This window comes from Triturus cristatus, chromosome 3_2 (genome assembly GCF_964204655.1).
Source record: "Triturus cristatus chromosome 3_2, aTriCri1.1, whole genome shotgun sequence".
In the NCBI taxonomy this organism is placed as follows: domain Eukaryota; kingdom Metazoa; phylum Chordata; class Amphibia; order Caudata; family Salamandridae; genus Triturus; species Triturus cristatus.
Genome location: NC_140584.1, coordinates 1,123,676,825 through 1,123,691,601, shown reverse-complemented (window position 1 = coordinate 1,123,691,601; position 14,777 = coordinate 1,123,676,825). Strand labels below are relative to the sequence as shown.

The 14,777-nt window shown below is 43.9% G+C and overlaps 1 protein-coding gene across 1 annotated transcript in view; it reads left to right on the top strand.

Annotated features, from left to right (window-relative positions):
- The window catches only part of LOC146859227 (uncharacterized), a 118,596-nt gene extending 105,541 nt beyond the window's left edge, over positions 1-13,055 (top strand). Inside the window, exon 11 of the mRNA XM_085649921.1 lies at positions 12,728-13,055. Coding sequence (XP_085506047.1) covers positions 12,728-12,879 — 152 coding nt within the window. The 3' untranslated portion in view covers positions 12,880-13,055. The remainder of the gene's footprint in view (positions 1-12,727) is intronic.
- Positions 13,056-14,777: the final 1,722 nt, after the last annotated feature.

Below are 14,777 nucleotides of genomic sequence, written 5' to 3'. Positions count from 1 at the left end.
GCAAGTGGCTCCAGCGCAGGAGAGAAAAGCATTGGGGACAAGGTGCACCCCTGACGCATGCCTCTCTCTCTATAGGAAAAGCCGTTGGACACCCACCCATTTACGTGCACTCGTGCTACTGGATCCGTGTAGAGAACCTTAATCCATTGGAGAAAGAATTGGGGAAAGCCCATCATGGTTAAGACTGTAAACATATATCCCCATTGAAAGGAATCAAAGGCCTTTGCTGTACTGAGCAGAACAGCCACTGCCAGGAGTTCTGGGTCAAAGTAATGGAGGTTGGAGAACACCGTTCGCAAGTTGTGTGCTGTGGATCTAGCAGTCACAAAACCCAGCTGGTCAGGGAGGACCAGGTGGGGAACCAGCGGCTAAAGCCTTTGGCTATCATCTTGGCATCTATATTAATAATCAGGAGAGGTCTGTAGGAATCGCACCGATTGGCAGTCTTGTCAGGCTTCAAAAGAGTCAACAACAGAGCTTCCCTGAGGGTGGGTGGAAGTCTCCCCTCCTCGTATGCCTCTGTGTATACCTCCAGAAGCCTAGGGGCAAGATCATCCACGTGAGCTTTATAAAACTCACTGGGGAGCCCATCCAGCCCTGCAGCCTTACACGTAGGAAGCGACATTATCGCCAATTTGACATCTTCTACATCAAATGGCTGCGTGATATATTCCCTATGACCCTGTGGGAGCCATCCCAGTGCAACATCATTGAGATAGGAGTGTACATCCTCTGGAGGCACCAAGCCCCTATTGGTGTAGAAGTTGAGCACAATGTCGCTTATCTCGGGCGTTGCATAGTGCGAAACTCCGTCACCATCTAATAATTCAGTATTACACTCCTAGCTACGTGGTGCCGCCAGCTTTTGGGCTACGATTAGAGCATCCCCCCTCCCCGTAGTATTGAGCCGTACTACGCCTGGATAAATGAAGTAACTCTTGGTTGACGGTGTCATTAATTTCTCTGAAAAGATCCCTAATTTCAGCTAACATGGCAGGAGAGGGCTGCTTCTCATATGTGTGCTCAAGTGTAGAGATATCCGCTGCTAATTTATTTATACTTCGTCTGATGTCCCGCAGAACCCCTGCTTGTGCGCCTATACATGTTTCTCTGATTGTCATCTTAAATGCCTCCCGCAGCACTCCTGCACTCTCAACAGAACCCTAATTTTCCCGAAAATAATTACGAATGGCCTCTCCAATGGTCTGCTAGAAACCAGGATCCGTTAGCGAAGCCTGCTGCAAACATCATGTAAATGGCAGCCTCTTACATGTAGGCACCTGTAGCTCCAGGACCACAGGTGCATGATCGGAGAGCTGACTCTCACCGCCCATGTACACACAGCCTCAGAGACCAGCCAGTAGTCTATACGAGACCATGTCCCATGAACAGAAGATATGGAGGTGCTTTCCAAACATCATGTAGGTTGCCGGCATCTAGAATCCCTGCTTGGGCCTTGCAACCCCACTACCCACCTGATCCAAAGCCACATCCAGATATACATTAAAGTCACCTCCTCAGAGTATCTCAGCTGGAGAACACCCTGAGATTAGGGCTGGGCGGTAAATTCCGTTCTGCTCGCTGAATTTGGGTAATTTTGCGTTCCGCGGAGAAGGCGGAATTGCCCAAAATTCTTCGTTCCACGGCATCATGGAATTTTCAGTTTGTTCGCGTTCTCAAAATGCATGTTCGTGAGATATTTCCCCCCGAGCATGCAAATGGCGATCGCGAACAGGAAAAAAGCACCGCGAACAAGCAATTTCGGCATGTTCGCGGAGATTTCTTACCATTTCTCAGAGCTTTGCATAGCGTGACTATGCAAATTTCACCCACCCCTACCTGAGATGTGGCGCCACACATCTGAGAAGAAAGACGGATCATCAATGTTCGGCCCATACACATTGACCAATAATATATTCATACCACCCAATTGACCATGCACCATCGCCACTCGCCCAGACTCGTCCATTTCCGCATGATTTACAGAAAATGAGACCCCTTTCTTGACAAGAATTAGCAAACCCTGGGTGTAAGTAGAATAAGAGGACGCAATTCTCACACATGCCCGACGTGCGCCTAAGTTTTGTTCGAGGCCTTATTGAGATGCATCTCTTGAAGAAACGCCACTTGCACATCCATTCTATCCAAGTATGCCAGAACGGAACAAATCTTTTCGGGGGTGTTGAGTCCCTCACATTCCAGGTGAGACACTTTTCTCTACCACTCATGTAGGCCACACATTATCAAGCTGTTAGAAATGCAATAGTACCTCACACATGTGTACCATAGCTCGCCAAACCCCTCAGATTTAGATTCACTATAAAAGAACAATGCTGGCGCACCCCTCCTGTACCACCTCCTACCACACCCCACCCACTTCAGCAACCCCAACTCGCCAAAGCCATCCCAAAATAGTACAAATCAACCTCAACAGAGCACAAAACAAAAAAGATGTATATGAGGTACACCCATTGGGGGGCGTCAGAGCGCTACTAGCCTCCCAACTTGTAGGAGGCAGCTGAGCAGGTCTAATAATTGTGCCATCTTGCAAGCACTGACCTCCACAGCGCACATCAAGAATGAGCCCACAGTCAATAGGAAGTACATTTGGCCACATCATCTGGCGACCAGATTCTTAACTAGACAATAATGAATATCATTCTTTAACTTCAGGGCTAAGAGGCCGAGAGCCCATTACAGTAAGACCATGAAGCGTGCCAGCCCCACCACTCCCCATCGCCCCAGCACACTTCATGACCTGAGCCTGCAACCCTCTGGAGGCATATTAGGCTAATCCAACACGCGGGCCTGTAAACCCTAAAAAGAAGAAATGCATGGTACAGTTGTGTAAAGTTAGTGAGATTACAATATTCAAAAGTTCAACGCATCCCTCTACTGCTCCTCATCATCTTGTGTAGCACTTGACTCCCGCCTCCTACGTTTCAACTGTTTAGCGTGTTCAAGGGTTGCCTTGGGAGTTGAAAATATTTTGGAGTCACCATCTGGGCCTATACATAGGCAGGCAGGATATAACATTGCATACGGGACCCCTTCTGTTTGCAGGAATTTTTTCACCGCGCCAAACTCCCTTCTGTCTGCCTGCACAACCACAGTAAAGTCCGGTAAAAAAGCCAGCGTGTTGCCCTGGTGAACTATATTGCCCCTATCCCTTGCCATCCATAAAATAGTGTCTCGGTCCCTATAGTTTAATAGTCAAGCTATTATTGGGTGGGGAGGAGCCCCCGGGACAGGTTTAGCAGCAAGTGAGCAGTGGGCTTGCTCGACGATAAACATATTGGAAAGTTGATCAGCACCGAAGATTTCTTTAATGAGGTTTTCTATGAAGGTCTCCATTTTACCAACATTTGTGGGATTCTGGCAGCCCAGTAAGTCTAATGTTGTTGTACCGGGACCGTGCTTCTAAATATCATTTTTGGCCTGGATAAGGGCTAACACTTTCTCCATTTAAGCGTCTTCTCCGTGACTTCACTCAGGCCATCCTCCGCTGTAGATACCCGCTGCTCCACCTCCCCCATGCAAGTATTTTGTTTTTCCAGCTGTGTCGACATATGGTCTAGTCGGTGGTTCACCTCCGCCATCGTACCCTCAATGGATTGAAGACAGTGTTGCAGAGCTAGCAGCGTGGACTCGAGTGTGGGAGTATAGTCGTTCTGAGTGTCCACCTCTGAGTCAGACGCTGTCTTCAGTTCTCCCCATCTCCACCACTTCTAGGCACGCCACTTATGTGAGTTGGTGAGCAAGTACAGTAAATTTGCAGGACTCTCACTCCTAGCAAACTTATACTAGAAATCTGAGGGACCTGCAGTAGTCTATAATACAAACAATGCACCTGCCCCAGGGACACCACAGCACCTTCCTCTCTGTGCACGTTTATACAGTTGGTGTGCTGCAGGGCCCGCACCTCACTCACACAGCAGGCATGCGCCGTCGGCCCCGTGTTAGAGACCTTCCCCCAAGCTCAGCGCAACAAAATTATGGGGACCCCCGCTGTACAGGGGCGTACAGTAAACAGCACCCTAGGGGCCAGCAGTAGAGACAACTAACTGATTCTCAGCTGGGTCCAGTCAAGGCAGACCCCCTGTGCCGCAGCGTGCCAGTTCATCAATTGCTTACAGTGCAGGCTCCACAGTCACAATATGCACTGACTGCCTTGCGCTATTAATTCTTTGGTGGTGAGGTGTCATGCTTCTGCAATGTTCTCGTGCACCAAAGCAATTCCTGCCACTTTTCACAGGTCCTCCACACTCAACAGATAACCCGGTGGGGGGTCAGCCCGCAAAACATCAGAGGCCAGCAGCAACCACCCGCATGTAGGCAGCAAACAGCAGACCCAGGACAGGCAGAGGTAACATCAGGCAGACGCATGCATAGAAGGCCAGCAAATGTGAGTCCCTAGGCAAAGGCCTCGCAGCAGCGGTACATCCCACCATAAGGATCCGATGTACAGCGTCCCTAACGATCGATCTCCACAGGCCCCAGCACTTCAGACCACGCACTGCACTTGACACTCCCGGGCAGTGTAGGAACCCCCGGCCTCCACTGTCCGCACCCGCCAGCCACTCGCCTGGGTGCAGGCAGCGGCCTGCACCCAGGCCGGCGCCCGCCTCCACAGCCATCAATCTGGTCCAAGCCTCACCCACTCACCACAGCTGGCGCCGGCAAGCGCTATCGTCCTCGGGCAGCTTTGGTCTCCACTCAGGCACGGCAGCGTCAGCAGGGGCACGGCCGCTGCGATATTCAGTCGGGGCTCCGCGTTCGTCAGTTGGAACTCGGCCCTTCACTCAGTCGTGCGTGGCTCCAGATACCTCCCAAGTCAGCAATCGCAGGGAGCTAGCCGTGCAACACCATAGCACCGGCAGTAGCGGGCATATACCTCCAGCCGTAGGAGTGGCCCCCAGCAACAGACGAGGGTCACAGTCAGGGCCTCACGGCGGCTGCCCTTTTCCCTTTCACCTTTTCCTCGCGGCACCTCCGGAGTGAAATTAACTGCAAAGTCTAAATTACAGCAACTTCCGGCAGCCCAAACCTCTCTCAATACGTGCCGGAGGGCTTCACAACACCATGCAGGCACTGTAGAGGCACAGATGCAGCAAATAATAGGCAGATTTTGGTAGCGCCCCACGTGTTGGTAACCTCTGACTGTCCATGTTTCCTGTGTGATATGTTTGTGAGTTTTGTGAGTAAGAAGAAAGGACATCAAAATCCTCACGGGCGAAACGGTGTCCATAGGGGATTATGAAAGTTTTCCAAATGGCCAATGGGCTCCTTGAGCCTGTCAGAAGTCAGTCAGAAAGGCTGGCTGGTTTACACAACATCATAATTGGGAGGTCGGACCGTAAACCTACCATGTCGGTCTGTAAGCCTCCGATGAGCTGTCGGAGGCTTACAGACCGACATCCTAATCACCCCTTAGACACAATACTGCCTTTAGGTGAAAATCACTTTTATGTGTACACTAAGCAGGATTCTGATGTCATCTTTAGAATAAAAATTACATTTAGGTTCAAAATCTTCCTTAGATTAACATCATCCGGAGTGTGGTAATAGTTTCGGGAAGCAAATTGCATTTATTTGTAAAAAAACATTCAGGTGAAAAATTACACTTTAGTCAATATCATTAGAATTGTGGAAATATTTTTAAGGTAACATCGCATTTTGGTGCAAAATCACCTTTCATTTATTAACAAGAGGTTTTTGGAGAAACATTTATGATGCAAAACACATTTGAATAAAAAAAAACACTTTTAGGGCAAAAAATACATTTTGGTGCAACACTGCCCTTGGTCAGTAGGTATGTACTTTCATATTTAGGTACAATATCACACAGTGCAGAAAGGAAATGTTCACCGCCCAACCTATTCCTCATTGCGTTTGTTTGGCACCACATTGAAGTGCAAAATCACCCTTCATGGATTATCAGCATTGTAGCAACCTGTCATCCTAGGCACTTGCCAATAAGTACACCAGATATGGAGAGTAAATTTACAAGTCTTTATTCTGCCGCATAAAAGTCAGAACTCAACATTCTAAGCCTGCCTTCAACCCATGCTTCTAAAGCTTACGTCACAGGCCTACGGTAAACAGTGGGAACATAAAGAGCTCCAGCGTTCTTTTATTACAAGATGCTACAAACATGTCGTCAGGAAACTCTTTAGAAGCACAACTCACATTTAGATGTAAAATCACATTTAGGACCCCTTTAGGGTGGCAGGCGGATCGCCACCCCCGGGCTGAGGGTGACCACCGCCAGTCCGGCGGTGACGATCCACCCGCCGGATTGCCCCGTATCACCCCCGCCATATTAATATGGCGAGGGGCACCGCGGCGGATGGAAGATGGTCCGCCGCTTTTCCACTGGTCCGATTCCCGAACAGGCAGAAACGGGCATTCTAATATGGATGGCACCGGGGGGGGCTGCACTTGGGGGTACCTACGGTACCCTCCAACACTGGCATGGACAAGATGGCAGGCACATCGTGGTGCCTGTCACGTTGTGCATGCCAATGAACAACGTCCATTCACAACATTGTGGCGGGCAGTGCTGTGAGCACCGCCTGCCACGATGTTGTGAATATGGGATGCGACCGCCACAGTGGCGGTGGCATCCTAAATGACGGTGCGAGACCGCCGCACCACTGGCAGACAGTCAGGGCACCGCTAGGGTGGTGGGCGGACAGAAGTCAACCCGCCATCCTAATGGGGCCCTAAGTGTCAAAGTTACCCTTGGTGTATCATAAGCAGCATGGTTTTATCATATTTAAGAGTAACAGTCACATGTAGTTGCAAAATTGCATATGCTGCAAAATCACTATTGTTTAAACATCAGCAGGAGTGTGTAAACACTTTTAGAAATACATAGTTGCTTTCCATCACTGTAATGCAATGGAGTGGAATGACTCATTAAGCAGGCAAACTAACACACCTAGGGCTGTATTACTCACTGGGCTCACCTTTTAAAAGGGGCACTAGGCGCAAACAGAGAAAGAGCATGCTTTCATAGTGAATGCATTGCCCTCAGAGCAGCTGCGAACTTGAGCTACCCTGGGTGCACTCCATTCACGTGAAATACATAGCAGCTGTATAGAATCTGCTCTGTGTTTCACTGTGCAGGCGGCAACCTGAATACACTTGCAAGAGGGGAAACATATACCTTGAAGGCGGGTTTAGTGAGTGACCATGGGACCCCTTTTTGCTCCTCCTTGGGGCTGCCCTCTAGGGCCGCACTGACAGTGCGCGACCTCTTTTGTGAAAGGCTTGTTTGCCCTAGTGGCCTGGTCCACATTATGGGCGCAAAGACAAAAAGATTCCCTCATTTGCATGGGGCCATGCCCCCATGCAAATAAGGGAACGCCCTCTCACTATAGCACTTGCAGACATGTGCGCCAGCACAAACAGTATTACTAAAGGGGCTGCACAAATGTGTGTAACCCCTTCTATAATGCAAAAGTGCCCCAGGAACACACAAACCGGGCACACATACCTGTTACACCCCTAGGGCACTTTGTGTAGTATGACCCCTAATAACCCTCTGGAATTATCCACAATATGAAAGATACTTTCTTCAAGCAATGGTCTGACCTAAGCCCCTGTCTGTATATTTTGTGTGCTGATGATATGATTTCTAGAAGAAGTTAAATCTCTCGAGAGGGAGGCCTAAAACGTTTGTTTACATACAGTGCTGCTTTTCTGTGTGCAAAGCTCTGTTCACAAATGAAGCAATGACAAAGTCAGCAGGTCTGAAGTTTGTGGAAGACTAGTTATGACTGGATGTCTCAGAGTGTTAAAATTGACTTGTTTTTATATGTTTTATGTTGTGATGACATCAGCAAACATTTGAAGTAATGAATAGAAAATAAATAAATTGTGAAAATTTGAAAATACATTTATGAACCCGTTTCTCTATGTCTTCTTACTTTTGTGTAAAGTTGTGTCCTAGTGTCAGTTTGGCGTTCCAATCTAGTTCAAAAAGTCATATCTAGATTCATTATTTCTTGTAAATCCATTGGGTGTTTTGACTTTTTGTGACATGGTAAACTCACAGTCTCATGTAAAATAGCTTGCCTAACTAATCATATTTAGACATAATTGGATGCATTTTTTCATTCATAAACCACTGTTTGAGGTTCCATGTTTAAATATCGATGTAAAAAATATAGTTTACAAAAATATTGATGTAAAAATATTGGATACAAGAATATCGACTCCCTATACTTAAACAGGTAAGTACAATAATATTGAATCAAAAATATCGAAGTAAAAAATATAGATGTAATAAATATCGACTTAAAAAATATGTATTACTTAAACTAAATAAATCAAAGAATTTTAATATTTTTAACACAATACATTAAATTTAATAGATATTTTAACTAAATATGACAAATAAACGTAATTAAAAATATAAACACACAAAAATGTGTACATATTCATGTATTTAGTTAAATTACATTTTATTAACTATTATATTTATTTCATTTATAAACTTTTTAAATTATATAAAAATAAAATATATACATATATCAATAATTTAAAATAAAATAAAACATCCTATAATTAATTAACACATTAAACAATAAAAAAAATATATCATACATTTCACAACACAATAATTACAATAGCAGGGAAAGTGTTGGATAGCGGAGTGGTAGCAATTACTACTCCCACTCCAGTGAGTGCAACAATAGGGAAAGTGTTGGATAGCGAAGAGGTAAAAATTGCTATTCCCACTCCAGTGAGTTCAACAGCAGAGAAAGTGTTGGATAGCGGACGGGTAAAAATGACTATTCCCACTACAGTGAGTGAAAATCAGGGAAAGTGTTGGATAGCAGAGGGGTAAAAATTACTATTCCCACTCCAGTGAGTACAACAGTAGGGAAAGTGTTGGATAGTGGAGGCGTAAAAATGTATATTCCCACTCCAGTGAGTGCAACAGCAGGGAAAGTGTTGGAAAGCGGAGGGGTAAAATTTACTATTCCCACTCCATTGAGTGAAAATCAGGGAAAGTGTTGGATAGCAGAGGGGTAATAATTACTATTCCCACTCCAGTGAGTGCAACAGTAGGGAAAGTGCTAGATGCCACACCAACAAAAAACCAAACATGTTTATTAAATTTAATTTCCATTATTAACTTAAATTATATTGAAATTTAATTATATTATTATTAAAAAAGTTTATAAACATTCATTAATTACACATTGTTTAACACTATAACATCCACAACACACACCTAAAATTAATTACACAATTACAATTACTAATTACTAATTAATTAATACAAATTAATTACAAATAATTAACAATTCAGCAATAAAAAATAAATTACTTCCCACCCTTCTCACCATTTACACCTATAAACACCACAACACACACCAAAAATTAATTAAACAATTATCATAATTAATTAGTAAATAATGAATTTAAATTAATTAACGACTTATCAAATTATTAATTAATTAATGTACACATTTAACTCAATAACATCACAATTAAACAATTATGAATACATATAAACTATTGAATACATTTCATTTAATTAAATTACACCCTATTCCCCTATACACCCACAACCCGCTACAGAACTAAAAATACAAAATTCAATTTAAATGTTTTATTAACTACCATAAATAATAAATAAAATCTATATAATCTATATAATAATAATAATAATAATAATAATAATAATAATTAAATTACTTCCCACCCTATTCCCCTATAAACCCACAACCCACTACGGAACTAAAAACGCAAAATTTAATTAAAAAAAAGAAAAATATTAACTACTAAAATGTTAACACATATACAAAAAATACAAACAATTTTCATACAAAATATTAAAATACATAACATACATAAATAAATCGATATTTTTAACAACTATATTTTTGTAAACGATATTTAACACTTCAATATTTTTGCATTCAATATTACTTACCTAACAATCGATATTCTTGACCACGATATTTTTTCCATCGATATTTCTATCCCACGATATTTTTACCTCGAAATTTCTGTACATCGATATTTATACATCAATATTCTAGCTCTGTACCCCCTCATTTATGTTCCCTGTATCAGAGTTGTAACCTAGTAAGATATATTGAACATCTGCTGTTTTTTTCAACTACAACAAGGTCCTGTTAAAAAGAGGGACAAGCTTTTGTAAAAGAGAGCCAGACCTGTCTCACAACACAGCCATTTTTTAGGTCTCACCTAGGCAGAGCATGTGTTGCTCTGCCAAGGTGACATGCTTTATCCACTCTGTGGGCTTGAATCATTTCTTTGTGCGGCGTTCCCAAAAGCTTGCTTCTTTGTGGGTAATCTGTGTTTTTGTCCCTCCTTCATGTGTCTTGCTGCCTCTCACAAAGCAGTGGCCTATTACTTTCACTTTAGTCTATTTCAGTTCAAGTATGCGCACAGTTTGTTTCTCTAAAAACCGTATAAATCTTGTTCTTATCTCATCACGTTTCTGTTTTCGGAGGGGACCTGTTTCGTCCACCCACCTCCTTCTGCATCGCTGCTTGCCCCCTCTGTCGTCTGCCACGCTTTCCATCTCCTCCCCTCTGAGTACCTCTTTAGCCTTCCGACCCCTCATTACAACTGCTTGCAATGGAGAGCTACACACTCAGAGGCACAATGCATACAATAATTATCACAACCATAAATGCAAACCCCAAACTTTACAGCTATGTATTTATTAAAAGGGTCTGTTGATACGCAGTCTTGCGGCTACCCCACATGTTCCAAAAATTAGCGTTCAGGAGCAAGGAAAGCAGTTGTGCGAGCAGTCTACTTCATCTTCTTTGCGCTGCATCACATGATGCTGCAAAAGGTCATTGATATACAAATATTGATCAACACTTTTACATCAAATCGCATCAGCAATAGCCCACAAACCAGCCACCACTTGTAGCATAGGTTCTGATGGGCTCTGCTTGAAAAGCAGCGAGCTCTGTATTTTGTCAAAGACAATGTACAGAGTTCGCTGCTTTTCAATTAAGTTTATATATGAACACCTTATGTATATAACGTCTGTACTGAATGGAGGCTAAAATAAGACCCTTTCTTCTACTGAAAGAACCAAGCCTCTATGCTTAACATTGCTAAAATGGCATAGCAAAAGCATGCACTATAGATTGACAAAGGGAGTTTATAATCTGCAGTAGTGGTTTCCAATGCCATCGTCAAAAAACATTTGCAAAGCCAATAGGTCTTTTGAGGCAGACAAAACCTCCAACAATCATCACTTGATCAGCAAAACATGAAAAACTATTTTATTAACACAGACACTTACTATCCACACAACTGCTGTAGAACAGAGAATACAAAAATAGAACCTCTCGCAAAGGCACAAGCTATTGACTTTGTCAATGCTTGTTATTAGGGCTTGCACTGCAGCTTCTGAGGCTTAGTTGTGCTCCACTCCATACAGCCGCTTCTCTCCTCTCCTCATGTAATCTCCCTTTTCATGCATCTATTCTCCATCTGCGGTGCTTTCTCCCTACTTCCCCCCTCCCTTTCTCCCTATCTTGAAGCCTCCCTCTGTCTACTGCTATTGTCCTGCAGTTATCCTATGTGAGCTGGGGAAAGTGACAGAGGTTCCTGCAATGGCCCGGGCTTCCAATACCAGCCTACAAGCGCTCCGGCACACCGGGAAATGCCTGGTGGATTAAAAGGCCTGTCTTGCCGTGACCACAGGCTTGTCTCTGTCCCCAGGCAGTAAATGAAGGTGGCTATTACAGGGAATCCTTTCACAGGAATCCAGCTGGGCACACTTGGGGAGGTGATGGCTTTGCTGCAAGTAGTGTGAGGGGAGCCTTGCACTGCATTTTCCCTCATGGTGGTGGCTTTGCGCTCTCATGTCTCACTTGCCACTGGGCACCTCTGCAGCAGGTCTGCAGCTACCCCCCTTCTAGTGGAAGATGGAGCTGAGAATGTCAGCATCACCATTCATAGGGGGCCACGTGGTCCTGCATAGATTCCATGCATAGCTGGTTCTACTAGGGCCAGATATAAGACCATTTTTGCATGCGCCAACGGGTTTGCGAACCCGGTTGCGCATGCAAAAATAGCATGGGAATGTACAAACCTTACTTTGTGACTAGCAAGTTTTTTGCGACGCGACTCGCTATTAGGATGGGGCATTCCCTTCCTATTAGCGAGCGCAACCCTATGTAAGAATGTTTTGTGTCTTCAAGAGGGTGGTAATGGGATCGCAAAAGGGAAGGGGTACCTAGGGGACTGCAGCGCGTTTTCCTTTAAGGAAAACGGGCTGCATTAAAAAAAATAAACTGCTTTTTTTAAAAGCAGTCCCAGACATGGTGGTCTGCTGAGCACAGCAGGCCACAATACCTGGGAGGGCCTGCCATTCCCATGGGGTCGCAAATTGCGAGAGGCTCAATAATATTCATGAGACTCTTTATTGGCGGCCCCATTGGGAATCGTTAGCAGTGTGTTACACACTGTTGTACATCCTAATAGCGCCTCGCAAATTACGAGACGCAAAAGACTCGCAATTTGCGAGGTGCTATTTTGCCCTTCGTACAGCTTGCCGAGAATTCTTTAAATGTGCATATTCATTGGGACTCGCCTGAAACCTACACTGGTGTTTACTGTCTTGTGGGTTGACAAACCGGACCCTCGCTGGGATGATTCATGGTTCATTTATCAGTGGTATAATTTGCTTTTCTTAATATGTTTAATTTTGCAGAAACTACGTTCCTTGGATGTAAATCGGTAGCAGCTTGCTCAGACGGAGAGAAAAGTTACATGTGTTGTAGAACAGATACATGCCTGGCCACAAAAGACCTGTGCAACGGCGTGCCGGCCATCGTAGGCGGCGCCACTGGAGGAGGAGTATGAAGGGACCTCGACAGTGTTTTCAGTTGAAAGTTCCTTACGTCAGTGTCTTCTGCATTATTTAGTACCACCTCGCAAGATTGAACGTGGTTAGACATCAAGAGTTAAATGTCTCCCGAATTTAGCAATGATTGCAGAAGTATCACACATTAAAAGTACAATAAAGATTTTTAAAAGTTCCCCACATGAGTTGTTTTTTTGTAATTTTTGGTTCTCACTGAATCACTGCTGAATACAACGCTTAATGGTAAATTAACCAAAGAAAAATAAATATTAATGTAATTAAATTTGAATGTTAATTTAAATTTTAAATTGATCATAGGTGTTTGGAGTTATCAATCAGGATTTTGTGACATAAGCAAACTGATTGTCCATTCATTCATTATGGCTAGCCATGAGGTTGTGAACAGACTAGGTAGTTCTACTCACAAAAGATATATCAAGCCAATGGAGGGTGTTCTACGCATATATATCGCTTGCGTACCTTGGTGTTCACCTTTGTCAACCTGCGCTGATGGTCGTCACTCACAAACTCACTAAACAGGAATATAGCTTCATAGATAAAAGCCAGCCAGTGCTAAAGTGTTTGCGCTCACTCACTAAAACACGGTATTGGCCTTCACCTGATTGGCACATTTAATTTACTAGTAGGTCCCAAGTAAAGTGGAACTACATCAATCCAGGGCATGTAAATTAAATGCTACTAGTGGGCCTGCAGCACACATTGTGCCACACACTAAACTAGCACTTTAAAAGACATCTTTGGCTTGCCTCTGCACACTGTAATGCAGTTTTAAACTGCCATTTTGACCTGAAAAAATAAGCTTTTTGCTAAGTCTAAATCTACCTTTTTAATTCATATGTCAGGCTTTAAACAGCCCATAGGGCAGAGTACATTGTATTTAAAAAGTAAGTGCTAACATTTGATTGGGAGCAGATCAAAATATTATACTTGGACTCAAAGTAATTGTATTTTAAAACCCTCTTTAATAGTAAAGTCAGAATTTAAGTCCCAATTCTCAAAATGCAACTTTTAGAATGCTGGTGATTTCTTGTCTTATCCGTTTGGTGCTCTTCTGCCAGTGTGACTTTGATTATCTTAGATGTTGAGCATTGTTTATTTCCCCCAGACAGTAAGACAAATGGGGGCAAGGTGTTGTCAGATTGGGCTTTCCTGCAAGGATAGCTGATGCAGAGCTATTCCCTGACCAACTTACACTTCAAAGGACTGCCTCCAGCAAACGTACAAAGAAACCTGAAACTATCCTTTTGCCACCCTACCTTTCTTGGACCCTTCTCAGGGGAAGGAAGGAACTTTCCAGAATCAGATGTGAGGGTAGCCTAAAAGGCTGGCACCAGGTATAACTATTGTAGGGGTGGGTGAAACACTCCGCTCCGCCAGCAGAGTTCGCTGAGTTTTGCATACTTCGCACTCTGCTTCGAGCACATCATTCCTGCAAAACTCTACCAACCGTCATGTGGCCATGCTTATACTCATGTGCAGCTCTGCAACCTTAAGTTGCCAGGCACAAATGAGAATTTGCATCCCCTAGCGTGATTTTCCAGTTCTAGAATGCCTTTCAGCAAGATTTCTCAACACTGGAGGTCGTGGCAGGTCGCTAACGTTTACGTTGAGAAAGCTGCCACTTGAGTAGAAAATCTACTCAAGTGGCAGAAAGAAGCAGTGCCTCTGGCATACCGCATGATGCTGTTTAAGCTGATTTTATAGCGGAGAACATGCTACCAGCTCTAAATATCAGCGCAAAGTGCTGAGTTCCACCCACTCGCGGAAGTCCGCAGAATCTCGCACAGTTTTTATCTGTACCATTTCCTTGCTTCTAATAGAAAATGATGCTTGCTGAATGAGTTTCGTTCCTTTTTTTGCTTGCATTTTAGCAACT